The sequence below is a fragment of the Ptiloglossa arizonensis genome, chromosome 4 (assembly GCF_051014685.1).
Source record: "Ptiloglossa arizonensis isolate GNS036 chromosome 4, iyPtiAriz1_principal, whole genome shotgun sequence".
Lineage (NCBI taxonomy): Eukaryota > Metazoa > Arthropoda > Insecta > Hymenoptera > Colletidae > Ptiloglossa > Ptiloglossa arizonensis.
Window position 1 is genome coordinate 16,426,433 of NC_135051.1, and position 24,425 is coordinate 16,450,857.

The following is a 24,425-nucleotide window of genomic DNA, read 5'->3' on the forward strand; positions in this document are numbered from 1 at the left end:
CCCCCTCTTAACGGCCGTCTCTTACTCCGTTCACGTTCTCCGCGTACGTATGTGTATATATCACCTCTCACGAAATTGAACTCTGTCTTTGACGTGGCGTACCGCGCTCGCTTCATGAATATTGATCGGCGGCCGTTAATGCGCGAAATTGATTGCGGAACGCTCCCCGGCTTCGACTCATCAATTCGATCCGTGTCGATTCCAGCCCTGAACCAGACCGGCTCCCCGTACCGTAATGCGCGTCCAACTTTTTGCTCGGATTTTAATTGGGAGCCACGTTCCCCACCACCCCCTCCGCGCCTTTTTTTTTTTACACGTGTACCACGGGGCTTTTTTCTTCTCGATGTTCCCTCTTTTTTTTCTCTCTCTCTCCTCCCCCGTAACCCCTTCCTCTGTTCACTTTTCCGTTTTTGTTCTCGCGACGATCGAGAATTTTTTTCAGCGATCGTTTTCGTTCGAAATCGACGATAAAAAGGGCCAGGGAAGTCGAATGTGGATTCTCCGCGTTGATGTGTCGGTGTTGTTAATTTGTTGGACACGTACGATAGTACGAGTTACGCGTTTGTTGAATGTATAAATGATTATTGATAAATAGGTGAAATGAATAAGTTGGGTTAGTGTCTCGTGTGCAAGACCTCGATATTTGTTCGAACAGAGAGTAGATGTTGGGGATAATGCGTTAAGCAGATAGTCGTAAATCTTTGGAATAGTGATCATAATCGATAAGATGGACATTAACGGCGACATCTGTCTCATTGCCCGGTAATCGATGTATCGATCTCTCGAACAAGGGAGGGATTCAATTTCGTTGTTCCATTCGAGTGTGGAGCAATCAAGGATTCCTTATATTTTGTTTTGCTTTTTCATTTTGTTGCTATAACGTTAAACAGTATTCACGAACGAAAAATACTGTCGTTTGACCCCAGTGTGACACAGAACACAGTCTATCGAATAGTTTATCTTTGATTATTTGTAAAAATATTACGAATGTCGTGATAGAAACATAAATCGTAATCCTATAATACATAGTAAGTGTCAAATGGATTGCCTGCTGAGTAAATGACTGTCACTGTCTTCGTCATTTACTTGTAAGTGATCGATCTGTTGGAACAGTTAAATATCTGCATCATTCGATCTGCATCAACATTATACAACGTTTTGCGTCCATAGAGGAGACAAAGGTCAAATCAGTTTCAGAAATGTTTCAAGGATTGGAAAAAAGACTAGCACAAGTGTCTAGTATCTGATAGAGACTAGATCGTATCGATGTTATAAAATAAATAAATATTTTTTCAAATCGATAAACATTCCGACATCACCAAATTCTTGCTATACTTTTTTAATAAACTAGTATCAAATTTTACCCACATTTCAACGTGGCTTTCTTATGTTAATTTTTAGAAGAATTTCAATTCAATTTTTAATAACAATTCTTGCTATACTTTTTCGATAAACCATAGTATCAAATATATAGTCATCACATGATACTCTACAAAGTATTGGGTAGCTTTACAATCCATTAAACGATGCTCGACAATTAACGACTGAATTTTTCACCACTGCAATTATTGATCCACCACTGAATGTTGAGATATTCAGTGTTGTTTATATAAACAACTATATTGCTATAAACAACTATACTGTCGATTATCTTGAATACTTCTTTTCGATGCCCACGAGTGTGTATTAGTTTCCAGCCTCGTATTATCTGTTTGGTCACGAAGCGGTACCAAAATGGTTCCATTCGGGCAAACATTGTTGTAGGTAATAAGATACGAATGTTCATATATAGAGGATCGGTTCAGGCATGTTATATTTCAGACACGCGATGACCGACATTCTCGAAAGGAGCGTTCTATCCGAAGCAATACGTGACCGAAATTATCGGGACGTGGTACCACGGAGAACTGCGTACGATATGCATTTAGTTTAGATAGAATCTTGCTAGCAAACGGAGGCGCGATCGACATAGGAACAACTTTTCTCCATCGTTCATTGATTGTTTGAGTAATGTTTGTTTGATAAGGGCCAAGTGTTTCTCTGTAGGATCAGGTTCGATTAGATCCAATGTTGAACGCAACGATTGGCACGTGTCACGTGCTAAATTAATCTTATGCAATCGATGAGCAAAGAGTATGAAATTGCCTAGTATGTACAATAACGACAGTTCGTTGAAACTCGACACAAATACAATTTAAATAAAACGCCTAGAGAAACAAACGTGAAGGTAGATGACTGTCGAGCAAGTATTAAGAATGATCTGGTTAGAATAAAAAGGTATGAGATTGCATAGAATGTACAATAATGAGTTTATCGAAACTCGACACAAATACAATTCACAATTTAAGTAAAACTTGTGATAAAATATACGTAAAATTACACGACTGTCGAACAAGTACCAAGAACGATCTGGTTTGGTAAATGGTTGATAAGGATCTGATGAAGGTAGATGGTTGTCGAGGAACTGTCAAGGAAGATCTCGTTAGATATGTTTTGGCTTGTGAGCTAACCTTTTGAAGTTTCCATTGGTGGAGAAATCGGAGCCAATAAGAACAGAATGGGAAATGGTACACGGATTTACTGATTAGGAAAATATAGAAACTGTGAAGAATTGTGGATGTAAGAAGGGTCTGGGATAGGGAAATGCTTGTGAGAAGATCAAGGAAAAGGACATAAAATATTGGAAGTGAAACAGACCAGATTTCTGGGTGGTCGAATGCCTGGTTCCTCTTAATTTATGACCGTCGACTGGTTAGGATTAGGACTGTTGAATCTACTGTGCCTGTATCCTGGTGCACAGCTCATTCTAGGGTATTTTAAGTGTTTCCAAATGCGCTCACACACTGAGAGTTTACAATGCAACAATATCCTCTATAAATTGTTCCCTTCTTTAACATTTTATGCGAACGACGTTTTCTCGATTTCTTTTCTTTCTCTTCGTTCGATAACAATGCTACCCGGAATAGACCTTTTCAAGATAAATGTGAAAATATTTCCAAACGATGACCACTGCACGAAAAAGAAATATTATTTTTACTGTCTGCTTCCTGTCGTTATACGTGAACCGATGGTGCAAGCACACGTCGCTTTTGTCTCGATCTTGCAGCAATGTTTCGTGTCTGATCGGGTAATATAAATCGGCCTTTAGAGTAGCCCGTATTAGAGAACGTAGCGAAATGCTCGTTCGTTTCGGCGGGTTTGTAGCTTCTGTAATTAAGTGCCGCCGAGGGAGAGCGTTAATCACTGAATCGATGGAGTTTCTATGGGTCCCCGACGAGAACTGTATCGGAATATTATGGATTTTTCGATCTCGTGGCGGAGTTACGTACAGATTCAATAAATCGGATATGACTGAGCGCATGATGAATCCGAGTGCAGATCTCTAAGTCAGAATTTGGAAAATTTCTGGAATTTTGAGAATTTTTGAAAGTTTGTACGTTTTTAGGATTTTGTGAACTTCTGGTATTTTGGAAATTTCTAGAATTTTGCGAACTTCTGGAATTTTGTAAATTTCTAAAATTTTGCGAATTTTTGGAATTTTGTAAACTTCTAGAATTTTGCGAACTTCTGGAATTTTCTACATTTCTAGGATTTTGTGAACTTCTGATATTTTTTAAATTTCTAAAATTTTACAAATTTAAAAATTTTTGTACATTTCTAGGATTTTGTGAACTTCTGATATTTTGTAAATTTCTAGTTTTATGGAACTTCTAGAGTTTTGTAAATTTCTAGAATTTTGCGAACTTCTGGAATTTTGTAAATTTCTAGTTTTATGGAACTTCTGGAGTTTTGTAAATTTATAAAATTTTGCGAACTTCTGGAATTTTGTAAATTTCTAGTTTTATGGAACTTTTGGAATTTTGTAAATTTCTAGAATATTGCGAACTTCTGGAATTTTGTAAATTTCTAAAATTTTGCGAATTTTTGAAATTTTGTACATTTCTAAGATTTCGTGAATTTCCGTAATTCTTTCAATTTCTAGAATTAGGTGAATTTCTGAAATTTCTAAAATTTCGCCAACTTTTGTAATTTGTTTTCTTTGAAATTTCAAACGTGAGAGTATAAACACGATAACGTCACAGACCACGTTAACCATTGAAGTATCAGGGGACATGCGTCTCTCGTGAAATTCTTTCCCCGCTTGGAAAATAACGAAATACGGTAATTAATTCGCGTTCGTATCGCGACGCGGAATAAACAGGTTTGACAAGTGCATTCGTAATTGCGAAAGATTGATTACGGTGAGTTCCGCAAGTTTTCGTATACGCAAATCGGTCATTTCGTTCTCGTTGATCTCGAATCAATCATGAAATTACGTTCTGTCTTCATCGTGTTACGGTATAGTTCCCAGTACGCGGTTCGAAAATAAATTTAAATATTCGCAGCTTTGGGATCGCAGCGAGACAATTTTGCGTACAAGATGTTTCATTTGAACAATTCGAATAGATACGACGAACGAAATTGTTCGACAACGAGACCAAGTATTGCGAAAATTCGTCGAGCGAACGTCCGCTTTCGAAATTTCACGGGAAACAAGGGTAACGAGAAAGGCGGGGATTAATTAAGCACTTTTTGCATTTTGAATTAAATTACATTTTCCATGTAAACTATTAACACGGCTGTACCCCAAGGAATTTCAAAGTTCACGTTTTCGTCGTTGTATTTCGAAAACCAGTGATAAATTCAAATGTTCGTTTTCACGGAACTGGCTCGGGGCAATATTAGACTGAAAGCCCTGATACCGTCTACCTAGCAACTGTCTAAAATTCCGTGCAACTTCTCCTATCTCCAGTTCCACGTTGTAACTGCACCACGAGAATTATCATTACAAACTTTGACCAAAATTTTAGAAAAATACATACCAACGTAACGCAACGGTTTACAGTTGAACGGAAAATTCACAACGAAACATAAAAAGGAGAAAGTATCGTCTCGCAGTTGAACACACTTTGTGGAAAATGTTCGATACTATTCAAATTCGAGGATAAATTATTTTAACTTATTTGAATATCTACGAGTATTAAAATTCGTATTGTAGTGTAAATATTAAAGTCTATAGATAACTAGATGTTTGAATAACTATATATAGATATCTAGATATGTAAATGAGTATTTGTAGATGTTTGAATGTTTATATAAATAGATATCTAAATACCAGACAAGTATTTCAGCTTTGATACATACCGACAGTCATCTACATATCTAAGTATCTTAGCTTTGATACGATCGATGGATATTTTTAAATTTGAAGAAAAGATTGTACAGAACGTTTGCACAGAACGTGGAATAAGTTAGGCCATTTTATTCAATTCTGCGCTATTTATCCTCTAAACGCGAAACGACCCAATTCTATTTATCCAAGGATTAAGGTTTAATCGGTTCCACTGGTAGAAGAAGGCTACGTTTCCAGGAAACGAGCGCGTTAAAAATATTCGCCGCGGTTGGAACCAGTCCGGCGAGCATTTTTGTATTACTTGAAACGCCGACGAATCCTTTAATCCCCTTTCCCGCGTAACGTGAACCAACAAAACCTTAAACCGCTCCCGTCCGCCGGAACAATTTCTGCCCGGTGGATTCAAACGCAGCTGTCAATTTCACCGTGTTCCACGAAACCGAGATGTCCGGTTTTCGGCCAACTAGAGGTCTAACAACGCTAAGTTTTCCGATACTTTCCGCTAATACCTCGAAAACAGTCCAAGTTCGTAATACGAATGCGAGGTTCCCTCTACTCTTGGAAAAGTGAACACTTGCTCGGTCACCGTAACGGACAACCGTATAAATTTCAACCTGGATCGTCGAAAGTCGTTATTAAGTTTCCTTTTCTACTTGTGAAAATTCAAATTTTCACATTTTCCAGTAAACGTTCAACGAGATCGTTATCGATCGATTGGAGAGGTCTCCCCGATGAAAACGAATCCAAACACGACCACGTTTGAATTATCTTTAATTGGACAGTTTTGTGGTACGGTACCTGTGATGTTGTCACTCGGTGTAGTCGTGTTTGGATTCGTATTCACCGAGAAAACGTCACTGATCTATCGACGATGATACAGTAACCATATGATACCTCTCGACGATACAATAAACATATACCTCTCGATGATACTATAAACATATACTTCTCGATGATACAATATATATATATATGATACTTCTCGATGATACAATAAACATATGATACCTCTCGATGATGTAATAAACATACGATACCTCTCGATGATACAATAAACATATGATACCTTTTAATCATACAATAAACATATAATACCTCTCGATGATATAATAAATATATGATACCTCTCGATGATACAATAAACATATACCTCTCGATGATACAATAAACATATGATACCTCTCGATGATACAATAAACATATGATACCCTTCAATCATACAATAAACATATGATACCTCTCGATGATATAATAAACATATGATACCTCTCGATGATACAATAAACATACGATACCTCTCGATGACACAATAAACATACGATACCTCTGGACGATACAACAAACATAATATTGATTCATATCCGATTTTCGCTGAAAGCTACCCAAGCTCGCGATCACCGTAAAGAAATCCGGCCAATCAGTGCCTCGTCGAAGATACAAACGTAGAACGGGATAGGCGACCGTTCCCGCAAAATGGCAAACAGTTCCGAGATACGAGGGCCGTTATAAATCGATTCCATCGTTTATTCACGGTACAAGTCCGTGGAACAGTATCGGGGTAAAATCGACGTAACTTTTCCACGGGCTCGGGGGTTACATCGGCCGGTTGGCCTAGTTCGTCGGTACGGTGTGGCGCATTTGTAGCGGGCTATTCTCGAGGAGCGACAAGATTCTTCGTGTCCGACAAGAAATCGATGGAACATTCGCGACTCACGGTGGAACCTGGGTGCTACCAACACACGCGTGCCACGAGTACGGTAACACGGGCCCCCGGTGCAAATGGGAGTATTCAGAAGCCCCGGCTAGAAATCCAAATGCACTCACGACCCCATTCTCCGCCGTGAACCGTGAACGTTCACGTGTCCCTGAACGCGCGGACTTCTAATGCACGCGATCGCGAACAGGCATGCGAACATAAAGGCCCCCCCGGCCTGCGAGCATGAATATGAATGTGTACACAGATCAGAATGAATGGATCTGGACGCAGTCGCATGAACGGAAGGCTGGACGTGAAACCGGATACGGTGGATGCGTGCGGACGCGACAGAGAGCCCACCGCGGTGGGAGCCGGGTGCTCGGATGGTGGGGGTGGTTTGGATGGTGGGTGGGTTGGAGTGGGTGGGCTACCCGGTGAAAACTCCCCACCGGCCACGAAACGAGACCGCCGCTGAAAACCACCGCCGCTGTAACCAGTTCAGATTCAATCTACATAATGGAGAAAGCTCGAGACAATGTTTGCACGGGCCTCTCTCATCGCCGGCCGTGCTCAGGCTCCCAATCTTTCCGTCTACGGTCCGCCGCGGATTGCCAGGGGATCCGATGGAACCAAAGAGCTTGTTAATGGGTTCATTTGGATTCGATCATCGCCTTACCTTTCCATCTATCTACCTTTCTTCCCACCGACTAGTCGCTTCCCCTCTCGAGGAGTCTTCCCTCGTTTACTCGTAACAGTCTCACGCTACGTCGACTCGCCTCAGATTCCTCTACCCTGTACCCCGATTCACGATAAGAAGCTACCGAGCGAGATGGACCAGTGAAAGGTGAAATTGTCGGTGATCGTGAGACCGGGAGTTGGGCGGTTTAATTAATCACACGGGGTTGCGGAATTTGTGTACGCATCTTTTTTGGTGAGATTATGACGATAATGGGTATCTCGTGTGGTGATGTCGAGGAGGGGGAGTTTAGTTTTGGGTTTGAAGAAATAGGAATATCTGTCGAAAGGTTAGAAACATCGTGACGCAAATATAGGTTGAGATTTCGTGTTGGAGGATGTTCAGCAATAATCGTGTAACTTTCCATTAAAAATGGTAGGTGATGACGTTGGATGGTGATAATGGGTACGTTGTGCAGTGATGTTCAGGAGGGGGATTTTAGTTTAGGATTTGAAGAATTAGGAACTTCGATGAGAGCTTTGATCTGTTTAAAGATTAGGAACATCGTGACACAAACATAGGTTGTTGTCATTGAGATTGTCGTGCTGGAAGATGTTCAGCAATTCCCATTAAAAATGGGAATGTATCTTTTTGGTAGGTGATGATGTTAGATGGTGATAATGGGTATGTTGTGTAGTGATGTTTAGAAAGGGGATTTTAGTTTAGGATTTGGAGAAATAGGAATTTCGATGAGAGTTTTCTGTTGAAAGATTAGGAATATCGTGACATGAACACAGGTCAAGATAGATGTGTCAGAACATGTTTAGCAGTAATCTTGTGTTTGCATATTGGAAATGCATCTTTTTGGTAGGTGATGACGTTGGATGATCATAATAAGTGTGTTGTCTCATGATGTTCAGGAAGAAGATTTTAGTTTACAGTTGGAAGAAATAGGAATTTTAATAAGAGTTTTCTGTTGAGAGTCTAGAATTATCATGACATAATGATGTCATGAATCCAGGTCAGGATGTGCTGAAAGATATTCAGACGGAATAGAAATCTTGTCGAAAGAAATTAGTTTACTGCTTGAAATTAAAGATTGTTGTGACACGTGGGTGTTATAAATCTAGATCGATGTACTAAAAAATGTTCAGAATAAATAAGAATCCTGGTTTCAATCCTGAATTTGTTTGTCACTGGGAGTTTAATCTGCGAAGAAGCCATCGTTGCTAAAGTCTACTAAATAATATCAGAGTTGTTATATTTTCTCTCTGAAGAAAACATGCCAAGGATTGTCATGAACCCAGTTTAGGATCAATTTTTGGAAGAAACCTTAATGGAAGAAATTAGTTCAATGCTTGAAATTTGATGTCATGAAAACCAAGATTGATATATTTGGAGCACTCTCTCGTCAAAAAGCTAAGAATGCAGTAGAAGAGAGTACCAGTATTCGTTTCGTTCCAGCATTAAAAATATACGAATACTTAAATATTCGAAAACCTATAAGATTAAATTATTCGCATAATCTCAACTCTAACGACTCTAATTAAAACATATACCCTATCGGTTACTTTTTGAAAATATTTCAACGTCTATCACTGAAAGATTGTGTATGTTCCATTAAACAAAGATGGAAAACAACGTTTTCAATGTTCGTATGCTGGATGAAGGAAGCTGAATTCAGAGAAAATATTGGATTCTTTCTGGAGAACTAATGGACGATGAAGAAAAGTTTTTCCAGTACTTTAAAATGTCTCGATGTAACTTGAATAATTCTTTCGAAAGAGTAGTAACTTCCACGAGGAAACAATACTTCAAAGGAAGCTCTCCGCCGTGTTCCACTAGCTTTCCTGAATTCGTTATGAAAGCATGCGTGTGATGGCGACTGCGGGCAAACTTGCTCGAAGATAATGCATACACGATGGTCGCGTCTGTTCGTACACGTTTCGATAAGTTTGAGTGTGTATCGTATTAAGCAAAACATTCCCGATGAGAATGTCGGACGAGCAACGTCTGCAGCGTATCTGAAAGGATCCAATACGCTATAACATTGCCTGGAACAATGTTTGTCCGAAGATAACCGTCCCTATGGGTATCCACGTCTGCGCGGGTAGCATAAATTAGTCTTTGGTCGGTCAGGAGGAATAGAAGCAATCAGGAACCCAGTCAGCGATCAGTCCACAGTTCTGGGCCAATCGAGTTACATTAGTTAGCTACCAATTAATCATATACTTAGTCTATGGAGCAATTGGCCACAAATGTACACAGTTTGATGAAATTAACCCTAGTTACCAACTGTTCATCGGTCACTGTTGTGGTACAAACCTCGAATAGTGTTCCGCTTGTACCGAGTCTGGAATACTCGCGCGACGAATTAATATCGAAGACATCAGTGAAAGGGATGTCAGTTTAACGAGACTGTCACCGAATTTAATATGTATTATAATGGTATTTAACCGTATCGTGTATTTACATCGATTTACCGTGTATAACTCTTTGTATGTACTTGTATCGAAGGTTCTTAACATATTAAGTCCTTTGTTTGATAATAAATCAAACATAATGCAATGTTTCAAACGTAATGTTTCATAATGTTTTATATAGATACGTTCTTCGAAGAATGGTGGTATTTGACGTTAACGTGATACTGTTTATCAGTGTCAATCCTGATGTCCAATTGGTAAGTTTCTATGTGGTCGAGATCAGTTTGCAGATAAGTTGATGGATGTGTATTTTTCCAAAGCCCTTAATTTACGTACAGGTGAACAAGGTAAGAAAAAGTGTTTACATTTCTAATAGGATCCTAGAATTCCTGATTATCACCATCTAACGTCATCACCTATCAAAAAAATGCATTCTCATCTTTAATGGAAAGTTACACGATTACTGCTGAACATCTTTCAGCACGACAATCTCTCCCTGTGTTTGCGTCACGATGTTCCTAACCTTTCAACAGAAAACTTCGAAATTCCTATTTCTTTCAACTGTAAACTAAAATCTTCTGATCATAGACATCAACCTACAGATAACCGTAGAAACTCATTGTTCACCCATAGTGAACATGTCGTCCTCGATCGTCCAGGTTATGATGTTTGCAGGGTAATGAAAACAGTGCTTTCCCGGTACCGAGATCTTTCAGCTATCGCGAGTCTAATTGCATTGAAACAGCATATGAACGACCGGTGCTAAAGTAGAGATTCCCGGACATCAGTTCGCGAGTAACTACAGCAACGACTCATTGATTAGATGCAACGTACACGTGCATCTCGGTTGTCCAGCAACCCCAGGTTATAATGATCGCGGGGTAATAAAAACACTGTTTTCCCGGTACCATGAACATGGTGGCCATCGTACAAGTAACTGCACCGCAATGCAAATGCCCTGTGACAGACTAGGGACTCCAGAATCCTCGTAATCTAACCCTGGCTACTTGTCAAAGCGATTAATTTAAAACCAATTCAATTCACAAACTATTTCTAGTGATCCAGCAAATAAAACTGCACTCTTTCGTGCAAGATTCGAAGTTCTGACGAAGACATAGTAGACTCAAGATGTCCACAAATCGATGAGACCCAAAATGGTCCTCGAGACACGCACTCTCAATTCCTCGAGAGTCTATGAACAAGTAGTACGGGAGAAATTGAAAATAAACCTAAAGGAAAGCTCGCTAGTCGCGCCCTCGGCGTGATCGATCGATGAATATTCGATCCGTGTCGCGTTATACGTAACCACGCGAATTCAGTTATCGTTCCATCGAGGACTGTAAACGTTTCTGGGCCGGCGTTCAATCTCGCCCCCTATCGAGATCGCGCGGGCAACGGGGCGAGGGGTTCGGGGTGGTAGACAGGACGAGCGAAACTTTTTCCGAGCGAATCTCTTTCAGTACTTTCCTATAAACGACACGCCGTTCGTTAAGACATTTTTAATCAGCGAGGGAAGGAGGGTCTCAACGCGAGCGGAACGGGATGAAAAAAGAAGGAGGAATCCGCTGATCTTCCTATTCCAACTGACAGTAGCAGCCAGACTCTTTCCTTGACCTTATTAAGAGCCTCTCTGTTCGGACTTTCCACTCACAAGAGTGGAAGGGGGACGGTCGGAGGGGCGAAGAAACGGGGCGAAAGGGGCGAGAGGGGGGTAGAGGCATGTTGAAGTCGAGCGGATCTCTCGCGAAGATCTCTTCTCTCGTTGGTTCTGTTCGTTTATTTTTCTTCCCTTTTTTATTCCTTTTCTTTTCTTTTTTCTACCTTTACCCCCTCTCTCTCTTTCTCTCTCTTTCTCTCTCTTGGCGATTATCGCCTCGAGATGCACCACGAGAAAGCACGGTGCAACGTAACCGGTCGGGATTTTCATGAAATCGCCGGTTGATTACATTTCAGGTGGTGGTCGGGGGCGGGGAGGGGGAGAGGGGGTGCGAGATTTTCATGAAATCACGGGTTGATTACACGATCGCTCGCTTGCGAGTTTCTGGGATTGCGAATTCATATGGTAATGTCGCTGAACCCTGTACGCTGTATAGCCTTTGGTAAACTTCATGAAATTCTTCCTGAGAATTCAATTCTGCCCTCCGTTTGAAATGCAGTTTGTACTACGCTTCCCCAGGAAGAGGTAAGCAAAGCCGGATTTTGTGTAATTTTCATCTTGAGACGGTCTCGAGGTGAATTGACGGGCGACTGGGACCGACACAACATGCTCGCCAGAATCACTTTTTCCTTTACCGTTTTATTTCTCGAAGGGACGTTTTAATTCCATACGACTTCGTTAATTTAATGTATATCAATTAGCAAATTTCGACGCTACTTTCCATTTTTAGTTCAACCTTTTCAATTCGGACCGAAAGATGAAATTGAAATATTTCACGTACCGATAGTCTTACCTACCAAGAAAACAATTACTAATATATTTAATTAATTAAATGAAACGTTTTCGGTTATTTAAGCTGAACAATGGGCTCGAAATCGAGCGCAAAAAACATCGAATGTACAATCGCTAGAAGTAATCAGATATGATCTTTCAAAGAGCCATTTTTGCCATTTGGTCCATTTTTATGTTTTTGATTCTATTCTATCGCCCTAAGGATTGTTTATGGGCTCAATGGGCTCAAAATCGAGTGCAAAATGCATCAAATGCATTAGAATAATATACAATCACTAGAAGTAATCAGACACGATCTTTCAAAGAGCCATTTTTGCCATTTGGGCCACTTTTGTGTTTTCGATCCTATCCTATCGCCCTAAGGATTGTTCATGGGCTCAATGGGCTCAAGATCGAGTGCAAAAAGCATCAAATGCACTAGAATAGAGATACAATCACTAGAAGTAATCACATATGATCTTTCAAAGAGCCATTTTTGCCATTTTTGTGTTTTTGATCCTATCCTATCATCGTAAGGACTTTTTTTTTGTTTTTCTTAGAAAGTAACGTTGGTAGAGAACGTATAGAGTTCAGAAACAATGGCGGACTTACCTTTTTGAAGTATCCACCATGGAGTCGCATGTGGCCATTGAGAGCCGGTATGTTTTTGAATTTCCGATGACACAAATTGCACTCGACCGGTTTCGGCTCGGTCTGCGACTTGTTGTTAGCTGTGACAGTGCCAGGGGACGCCGAATTTCCCGGCGATGGACTGCTTTTACCTACGTTACCGCTTCCCGGTGAGTTGGCTTGCGGTTGTTGCTGTTGGTGTTGTTGCTGAGGTTGTTGCTGCTGCTGCTGCTGCTGTGCCTGTTGTTGGGCCTGCTGTTGTTGTTGCTGAAATCAACGAGCGACCATTCATTTATTAACACGTTATCAACTCACCGACGATGAGGTCATCAAGATTTCTATTTCGCAGAAATGCAAATTTATAATTGTCATCTACGAGAAAAGAACTTTTTCTTTCTCTGTTAATTTATTTTATCGTTTGTTGTGCGATTCACGACAAAGTCTAAAAACAAAATGTCTGAAAATTGTACTATCTTTAAAAATAAAATTTAAAAAAATTCTTTCATGGAGAATATATTTATCGAAACTATTAGGTCGTTCGGAAAGTCATTTCGTTTTTTTCTTTGGTCGAAATGAAACATGATTTTTTTTAGAGTGTACAAATATAATTGAATTATATATTCTCTGTTTTGGAAAACGAATTGACTTTTTGAACAACCCGATATAAGAATTTATTCATCCAAAGATTACAATTGTCTTAATTAAACAACGATTACGTTGAAAGTAATCGTGCACATAGTTGGTATTATTGCTGGTTCGTGTTGTATTATTTAACGGGTAGGTGCGAATCTTCAGAGGCAAAGGGACCTCGGATATAGTAATTAATTCCGCAGTACTTGTGCCGGCAGAGTCTCGACCGAAGGAGACATTTCTTTCACACTTGTCCTCGACAATTAACAGAAACATTCTGCGAGATAAGTACCCTTCGGCTCTCTTTGAAGAATCGAGCGAATCGAGTGTGCTCGAAGATACGATTACCATGAAATTAAATATTCGATCACAATCTCCTCGATCCATTGTTTTCACCCCGACAGCGACGATGGCCGACGTTGCAGAACCTTTAATGTTCCATTCTTTGCACTCACTTTTACGCAGCGTCATTTCAATGCTTTGAAAAATTATCCGCCTCTCAAGTTTAGAGAAAAATGGAAAAAGGAGAGTAACTCCCAAAAGAAAGAAAAGATACTTTCATCATCGTTCTCACACTTTATCCTAGTTTTCTTCCCCGGTTTGAACTTTCAATCGAAAGAAAAAACTCCTTCCCTGTGTTTCATCGATCGTTAAAATTTCTTGCCACATTCTTCCGTGACGGAAAGCCAAACAAAAGTATCACCATGAAAACATAACCTTAAAAAAATTCTTACCATTTACATTCACAATACAGAAACAAATTTTGTATAATGAAAAATTGAAGCTTATTCGATCGGTACATCAACCGTAAAATACAATTGAAAATCCAACGAAAATAAATCGAAAGGAAATTGACATTTCCAAACTTCTAACGCCATTCTAAAATTACAGCTGTAGGTAAAACAGAAACTCGCGAGTTTAGGCGGGAAAGAATAAAAACTCTATATTTATCCAACTTCCTTATAAATCTCAATTACTTCACAAATACTTAAATATACTTCTCTCAACGTTTCAATTATTCCCAAACTAATCTCCGATTATCTATTGTCCCCGACTCGATGTTACGCGTTCGACTCGTAAGAGAAATTTCCTAACCTCAAAACCGAAGTTCTCGGTCCCGAGTAGTCCCGAACGTGGCTCGGAGGGTATCGCGAACTCGTATCCTTTAATTTCGCTCGCGAGTTCCCCAACCCCGTTAAGCCCGAGCGGGCGTTCTCTCCGCGCCGCTCGTGTCGTCGCAACAAGAAAATTGAAATTCTCGGAGTTGCGACGGTTCTACCGCGTAAGCGCGAAACGGGACCCACCACCGTTCCCGTGTTCGAGAATTTATCGCGCAACGCAATAAAAATTCTAATAAAAGCGCGTTCGTTTCTTTCCACGGGGCGTTCTCTCCGTTTCGCCTCGCTCGCCCGTTCCATTCTCGTGAGATAAAGGTGGAGGGATGCGTGATAATAATATGGCTACGTAGAACGCGAGATTCCTTCTGCCAGCCCCCCTTATAGAGGGAGATAGCTCCAGTCCTCCCCTCCCCTACTGCATCACGGTTAAGTCCTCTCGAGAGCCGACCCATTCCTCTTCCGGCTGCTAGGAACGGCGCGGAAACTCTGGAACTTTGCGAGCGTTAACGGGAAGAGGTGGAGGGGGGCTAAAGTAGAAAGGGGGGGCGTTGGCAGGGGAATAGCTAAGTACAGATCAAGAACGATGCATCTTGTTACGCGGCGTAACGTTTCGTAATTTTCGTCTGCTTCTTTGGGATGCGAGAGACGCGAAACTGGCATGGGGGTGGGGGATGGGTGGCGGGGTGGGGGTGAAATACCTGCGATGCACGCCAGCTCTTTCGTTTCTCACCCCGACCCCGCTTTGTTGCACTTTTTCGGCGCAAGCCGGGCTGACGATGGATGCTGGAACGAACGAGTGGCAGGAATTTATTTCCCGACGTTGAGACGAACGGTGGCTCCTTGAACGACGAGACGCGTTAAACAATTGGAAATATGCAGACGAGATCAGTAACGCGAGCCGGAACAGTTGTCGGATGTGAAACTTGCCGAGGGATTTGAATTATTGAGGAAGGAGGGCGGTTCACTCGTACGGACTACCCAGCGGCAAGGTTGTGTTTGAGAATTTCTCAGGGAGAGTACTCGTTCGATCGTTGTAGAATTTTCATCCATACGTGTTTTCTGGATATTGTGGAATCTTTGACATTTTTTACGTCGATGGTGGTTGGTTTTGGGAACTTGGAATTGTCGAGCGGTTGAATTTTTTTGCGACAGCGAGAGTCGACGGTTTTTTGATATTTAAAGGTAGTCGCGAAACAATTGTTTAAAATTGCTGATGGGAATTTTAGATTCTTTCTTTTATTTTGTCTCCGATCGCGTAGTGTTATAGTCGTCGATTAATTTGGGGTTTAGTTTCTATTGGGTTGTTCGGAATGTCATTTTGTTTTTTTTTTTTAATGAAACACGATTTTTTTAGAGTGTATGAACATTTTAGTAAATTATATATTCTCCATTTTGGAAAAGTAAATGACTCTCCGAACGAGTCAATGTATTATTCGAGTTCCTTTCTATTTCCATTTCTTCGAGAAGAATTGGTCTTTCGGAATCGATTAACTTTTAAGCTGGTTTAAATTTATTGAATATTCTATAATAATTATAGGGATTAATTTTATTAGAGTTACTATAAAAAATTAATTAATTCAACTTAATGAATTAGTTAAAGAAATAAATCAAAAATTAAGAGGGTATATTCCAATTTAATGAATTAGTTAAAGAAATAAATCAAAAACTGAAAGGGTATATTCCAATTTTTTAAATTGAAGAGAAAATGATGAGTTTTCCAACGTGAAAATTCTAAACGAAATTCTTCCTTGAAAATTTCCGGTCGAAGTGTACCAGTGAGAAATTTCGAAATGTGTGCTCCAGTTTTTTTTTACAGCTTCGTTTATAAATAAGTAATTTCTAGAATAATTGCATAATTAACATCTCAGTGAGCTGTTAAAGGTCTCGACGTGGCGCGTTTCAGGTAACCGACCCTCGAGGCCCGTTGCTATGGTCGACCAACCGAACCGCTGTCAATTATGTTGTTTCGATAAGGTCTACAAGAAAATCGAGATCGACAGGTCTCGTGACCTATATTAATTTAAGCAAGAAGTGTTTTCCTTTTAGCTTCCTCTTATTCACCTTGAATTTTGAGCAAAGTGGTAATAAATCAAACGATTTGCCACGAAAACTTTTAACCAAAATTGTCAACACATTTCTAGGGTCCTCTATATTATCAAGTATCGTATTCGTTTGAATGTATTTCAGTCTTTGGAAAACTTTCGTAGAGTGCTTGTCTCTTTCCTGTAAATCCGTCTGTGAATTTCCAACATGGTGAGTTACAAGTGAGGTGACCTTTGCAACTTGAAAAGACACTATCGGTGTAGGAAAGTTCTTCGAAAGTGAATCATTTCCAATTCTTACAAAAGATGTGTGAATTGTTGTAAGAAAAATATGGAGCAGATCGTAATTACTGTGTGTGGATCAAGATCATTTCGATAGTCACCGGTGGAGAATATTAGCAAAAGCTGAACAGAAAAAAATTTTTTTATAAGTGTCGAGAATACGTTATTGTTATCAATGAAAAGGTCTCCATTAATGTGTAATACTTTACGATCTGAGGAACGAACGATTGAGAAGATAGATCGTGTGTATATAATGAAATAATGAAAGTAATGAAAATAATGAAAATAATGAAAATAATGAAATATTTCATTCACAATAATGAAATAATCTGAAGGTTGAAGAGTAAGTTACTTATTTTACAGAGAAAGCTTTAAAAAGTCAGAGCGTATTTTTCGACAGAGTCGAAATTTGCAAAGTAAAAATTCGTTTAGAATTTCCACATTCCAAAAATCACAGTTCAGTTTAAAATAAAATTTATTCCGAAAGATTGATTTCTCTCGTGGTCGTTTAAATTAGAATTGGATAATTCTACGGTTACTCCGAAATCGTGACACAAGACTTCTCGATTACTAAACCTAATTTATTATTCTCGCTTCAGTTTACTTACATGGCTAAAAATTTACCAAACCCGACTTACACCTTTATCACGTCCAGCTGTACCATTATTATCGCGATCAAGTATTCATAATACGTTCAGATTTTACACAATGTATAAAAACACGTAATTATGAAATATGTATGCGCGCATAGCAGCCATTCTATCGAATAAATTTATAATAACGAATTCATCGCGTTTAACGGGAAAGCACCGGGCGCGTTCCCACCGCAGACTTTCATCGTTCCACTTTTTATTCATACGAAGCCATTTGTTACTCGAATTTCGAACGAGACACCACAATTACAGCGTTTTCAATGATTCCATGGAGCGCGGTATGGAAATCGGTTGCTAAAATCGCGGCGCGATTGGAGCGTTGCGAACGCCTGCATCTTTCGAACGAAAATTAATCTTCATTTAATTTCGGCGCAATCGCGCCGGGCGTTAATTTTCGCCGCGCCTTCCGTCGAAGCTGATTGATTCCGAAAGCGGACGCGGGATTCATTAAGCGTTGAATTTACGCGACAAATTTGAAACGCGCGATCGATTTCGCTCGGTACGAAAAACGAGCGATTCGTTTCTAAAAACGATCGAGCAATCTGCGGTTAAATAGAACGTCGAGAGATATCGTTGGCGCATGCGTGGCCTATCGATGATGAAAATAGCAACGCGTGTACCCAGCGTTACGGTTGTTACGATAAACGCGTTTCTCACGAGTACTAGGGAAATTTATTTCGCGCAATAAAAAACCTGGTATTCCCTTTGAACGGTTACTTCATTACTTGTTCTTACTCTGGATCGTTTGCTATATATATGTATACTGTGTTTCGGATTTTTAATATCTCGATTTTGGTATTTTTATTTTTTATGGTAGAAAAGTATGCACGGAGTTTAATTTACGAGATTGTGGAGGGTAGATTTGTCGTGAGCTAAATTTGTATAAAGTTTCTTTTTTTGGAGTACGAGAATTAGATTGCTTCAGTGTGCAGGGTGAGTCGGTAAGAAATAATTCGTTGTCTATCGACTTTGTAAAGAAATGTTTTACTATAAGTGAAATTTCTTGTATTTGGGGGAATCGATTCTGTTGTGTCTCATGTGTTTTTAAAAAACTCAAGGTCACCAGATATTTCAAACTATATAAAACATACAAATCCCGTAGTCGAATACAACAAATCTCATTTGGAACATTTTTTTACCAAATCAATACACTTTGTTACTTCGTGTGGTCATTCTTATCGACTCACCCAGTATATCAAACTGAAATTCTGTAACAGTAAAACTTTACAGTAAACTGTAACAGTACTTTCATTACAGTACTTCTATTAATATTTCTATTACAGTACTTCTATTACAGTACTTCTATTATTATAGTACTTCTACTACAGTACTTCTATTACAGTACTTCTATTACAGTACTTCTATTACAGTATTTCTATTACAGTACTTCTATTACAGAATTTCAATTACTATTTCTATTACACTACTTCTACTACTACCTCTATCACAGTAAAACTGTAATTTTGTAACAAATCACCATTAAACGAAAAAAAAGAAGAAAAAAAAATGAAAATACACAACGCGAAAGTTCCAAACGCGAGTCGAACGTAAGAACATAACCACGGGCTCGTGCTCGCACTCGATCGGAGCGGTCCGTCGACGCCATCTTTTCGTTGCGCATGCGCGGAAGAGTCGACCCGTAGGGCAACCCCGCCATCAAGACACCGGGGGCCTCAAAATCGAATCAAACGCCTCGTCTGTCGCGAATCGCGGCGCGGAGGCTCGTTGATATTCCGTCGACGATTTCGATACCTCGATAAATCATCGAGCATCAAGTCCTCCCGTGCTTCATCTGCATCTACTCGAGAAGGGGGCAGAGAAGAGGGGGGGAGGCAGAAGAGACCCGTCAAACTTCCTCGAACAAGGTTGTCGTTACGTAGTCAAGTCCTCGCGGTGAAATCGCGCGCTCTAGCTTTCATTCAGTCCGCAAATCGTTCGTCGACGCTTCCTCTCGAATCGTTGGCCCCCCTCGTACCCCCTCGTACCCCCTCGTCACCCTCCTGAGGAGAATCGAAGAGAGACGCCCGATTTTCCATCGTACAACCGCACACGTGCGTTCTACGTGGGTTGCATACGAGCGCGGCGTCGTGCCCCCCTTCCCGTGCCCCCTTCCGTGCCCCCCTCCTCCGCGTACGCGTTCACGAGGGAAAAAGAGTTTCGAGAGCTTCTCTTTCGGGTCACATCTCGTCTTCGAGTAGCCTCCTTCCGTGAATATTGTCGGAGCGGAGGCTCGACGAGCAGCGTTGCGCGTGGCCCCCACTCTTTTGTCGCTTAAGAGAACGTACTTCCGGTGAGTGGCTTCCGAGTCAACGGTGGGACCGTGGGGATGAAAAGGGGGCACCGAGCATCGGTGAAAGAAACACAGCCGGGAAGAGCACAGGGAAAGAGAGGGCTCTTTACGAGGGGCTGATCGCCTGGTTAATTAATCGGGAGAGAATCACGCGACTTGGTTCAACGTGATCAAAGATTGCCCCGTTAAGAGTTCTGATGAAGCTTCTTCCTTTTCGTGGTGACACCTTCCCGATTTTCGAGAGGAAAGGTCCGTTAAAGCGCAGCGGGGGGCCACGAGAGTGATCGTTCAAGAGGGTTGCACGAGATTGATTAGCGAGAATTTAGAATGTTCTCGGGTTATTAATTTTGGAGGAACAATTGGAAATATCGTTTTCAAATTTTGTAGCTACAGTTGGGGGTACTTTAGGTACTTACATGATTTTTTTCAAGTTTCGATGATTGCTCGTTCTCGAGTTATATATTATTATGTCAAAGCCACGAAAGTGATCGTTCAAGAGGGTTGCACGAGATTGATTAGCGAGAATTTAGAATGTTCTCGGGGTATTAATTTTGGAGGAACAATTGGAAATATCGCTTTCAAATTTTGTAGCGACAGTTGGGGGTACTTTAGGTACTTTCATGATTTTTTTCAAGTTTCGATGATTGCTCGTTCTCGAGTTATATATTATTATGTCAAAGCCACGAGAGTGATCGTTCAAGAGGGTTGTACGAGATAGATTAGCGAGAATTTAGAATGTTCTCGGGGTATTAATTTTGTAAGAACAATTGGAAATATCGCTTTCAAATTTTGTAGGGACAGTTGGGGGTACTTCGGGTACTTCCATGATTTTTTTCAAGTTTCGATGATTGCTCGTTCTCGAGTTATATATTATTATGTCGAAGCGTTTCTTTTTGTACACTCGAGTTAGCGTACAAAAAGTCTGGTACACTAGAATTTATACACTCTAATGGGCATTTTGGATCTTTGTTTTAAACTGTGCATCGATTTATTGTAATGTGTTACGTGTAAGTGTGTCAAGCCATGGGTGTTGAAAGTTGTGAAACTTTTCGAAGTATTTTATACTCGTTGTTGGAAAAGCGAGTTTGTAAATTCTGTAAGAAAAATTGTATATGATTCAGGTGTGTATGGTTTCACAAAATCGAACGGAAGTATTCTTAAGACTATATTTTGCAAGAAAATTGCAAATAAAACTCGACTTTCTCGTCTCGTTAAAGTGCAATAGTATCCCCTCGTTTGTAAGAAAATAGCTCTGTCGTGACGTTCGAAGAAAGATTGTAATAATGAAGAACGCGATATAAACATACAGTAAACGTTAATATTTGAGAATACACGTCCCCTAGGGAAATAGAGAATATTTTAAAAAATAAATTCCCTCAATTATGTTAACTTGCACAATAATTATAAACTCAAGTATTTCGTTACTTTCATTTCTTGTAGTTCTATCATTCTACCCTTTTTTCACAATATTTCACCATATACGAATTAATTATTTACACCATCGAAATTAACACTACACAGTTCTCTTTTTGCGTAAGATCACTCGTGCAAATTTTCCTTAAATTATGAAGCACGCGATAAGTCGAGAATATCTTCCACCAAGTAGATAACTCCACACACTGGTCAGACATCGACGTCCGCCCAGTTACGTACCCGTACTACTTATTCTCTTTTTCAACGAGTGCGTCTCTCTATTCGCGAGTAATGAAATTTAACGATTAATAAAAGTTGTTTGGAATTCATTCGTTTCCATGAATTAACGACCGAACTTCTGAAGGAATAACGCACGGTATTTAAAACGAAATTACAATGTAATCTGAACCGCGTTAAAGGTTAAAACAGACATCCACGATAATAGTGTTTATCGTTATTTCCTCGGTATTTCGATTCGTTCGGGCCGACCTTTCGTGCCGAGAGCAATCTATTCGATTATCTTCCTCCTTTTGCTTCATCAAATACATAATCCAGTCGATCGACGATAATGGCGGATCGTTTGTAGCGGCGGTGCATTGCGGGGCACGAGTGAGTTTAATTTAAGACTCGACTGCCGGGGTGCTGCGACAATAAAATCCGTTTAATTCGTGCGGGTCGAACGATTATATCCTCCCCGTTTCTCTTCCTCGTTGTTCGAGAAGTATGCGCGATAAAATAACGCTCGAGTATCGATCTCGAGCTGGACACCCTTTCGAGATAATCGTTGTTTGTTTTTTTTTTCACAGTGACTTTGATCGTTCGCGAAAGATTCGAAAAACATTTACATATTACAGTATTGTCCATCCTATTGATTTTTCACAGTAAATTCTACGACAAATTGGTACTCGTATAAATAAAACACTGTAATATATTATTATACTGGTAGATAGCGTAAATAAATATTTCGTAGGATTGTATCAATATAATTAGGAAAATAAAATAACTTTTTCACTGGTGTGTTATTTATTTGGTGGTTTGGAAAGTTATTTCGTTCTCCAAAATGGAGAATGTGTAATTTAATAAAATGTTTATACACTTTAAAAAAATCGTGTTGCATTTTCACCAAAAAAAAAAAAATGAAATGAAATGACTTTCCGAACAATTTAATATAATCGAGTTTAATTTGGTTTAAACTTGGTTCGATTCGTTCGTATTTATACGCATTTCTATTACTGTCATTAAATTCCAAATTCGACAACAAACGAAAATTTTAATTCCGTAATCATTCTTTCACCGTTAAGAAGAATTTAAAAAATTCAATTACGTTTGAAAGCGCCAATAAAGTATCCCAATTGCGCTTCGAAAATTGAATTCAGTTCAAACCTAATTCAATTCGTTTAGTTTCACTTTCACCGTGTATATATAATATATATTATCCATCAATTGTTCTCCAAAGAGAAAATTTCAATTCCAAAAGATATCGTTGATTCACCCCTAAGAAAGATTTAAAAAAAAATTAAATTAAATTTTAAAAGTCATCAAAGTATCTAAATTGGTTAAAAGAATCAAGTTTCGTTTAATATAAATCTAGTTCATTTCGTTCAGTTTTATCTTCACCGTACATAATATTCACAAATCGTTCTCCAAACAGAAAACTCTAATTCTAAAAGGTATCGTTCGTTCACCGTGACAGAAAAGTTACGAAATATTAAATTACGTTTGAAACGTCAACAAGGTATCCCAGTTGGACTTGGTGTGCACGATTGATCCATGGGACGAAATTTGTAGCAGCAGTTGCACATTTTACGCTCGCCATTACCGTTGTCTCAGCCATTTCGTCCCTAGGGACGTAATCGTCCACAGAACTGAGGGGCCAACACCGTGAAGAAAAGCGTCACCTTCCCGTCATTTCCGTTGCGAACGACTCAACTCCGTTAAAGTACCAAATTACGGGACGCTTCCGGATGGGCGGTCCGCGAAACAAAAGAGGATTCGGATGTTCCTCGTCTTCGTCAGGCTCGGAGCCATCGACGAGCAAACCCGAACCCATCGAAAGACGTCGGAAATATTTATCGAGACACAAGTTGGTGTATTGTGGAAGAATTAAGGGAGAAGAAACAATAACGAAAATGTACACAATCGGAAAGGAAGATACAAAAACCATCGACAAAGATCACGTTCAGAAAAAATACCAAGACTATAATATAATGAGGAAATTAAGTCTTAAAGTAAGTTTTAAAGTAGTTGAACAAATATCTGAATAATCTCTATATAATAATAATAATATTAGTAGTCTTTGTATAAGATTATTATCTGTACAAATTTCTCAGTATCGAGCTCGTTTTAAAGGAAAGGACAGGACGAAGTTTGAACGTCTATCGAGCAGCTTTGATTTGTCGTTTCATCGATTCTTCAAACCTCTGACACGTCACGAATGAGAAAAATTAACGAACAGTTGTATTTTCGTAACTCTCACCATGTTTGTAGAGAGATGGAAACTAGACAACGATAATTCTCGAAACGCAAATGCTCAAAGGTAGAGAGGAAAGTTGTACGTAGAAGTGATAAATTCTACCGAGGAAAAATAAGTATTATACAATGAACAAGAGGACAGGAAGGATAGAACGGGGTTGAGTAAAGATTTTCAGAGGGTAAGGGAAAGGGGAAGAATCCCAGTGTTAGAGATAGTAGATTGTTCATGAGGATCGCTACAGGATTGGACCACTATCTTGGCTGTTTCTGGCACGTATGATTAAATTAGAACAATACTGGCATAACTTCTACTGCCCGTTTACTCCCTCTGCTACCCTCTGCACCCTGCCAGTTTACCACTTACTAGATGCTAGTAGTTCAGAAACTTCCTCTGTCCCTTTTCTTTCTCCACCTCCTTTCTCTCGTTCTCGACATCCCCGATTGTTCTTCCTCGTTAGTTTCTTAACATCACCGAATACGTAACGATACAACGAGTTCA

At 39.8% G+C, this 24,425-nt stretch overlaps 1 protein-coding gene across 4 annotated transcripts in view; it reads right to left on the bottom strand.

The window, feature by feature from the left end:
• Positions 1 to 24,425, bottom strand: part of LOC143145921 (uncharacterized) — an 827,424-nt gene that overhangs the window by 30,878 nt on the left and 772,121 nt on the right. For all 4 annotated transcript variants that reach the window (XM_076309758.1, XM_076309757.1, XM_076309759.1 and 1 more), the window contains one exon: positions 13,009 to 13,293. In XM_076309758.1, coding sequence (XP_076165873.1) covers positions 13,009 to 13,293 — 285 coding nt within the window. The remainder of the gene's footprint in view (positions 1 to 13,008; positions 13,294 to 24,425) is intronic.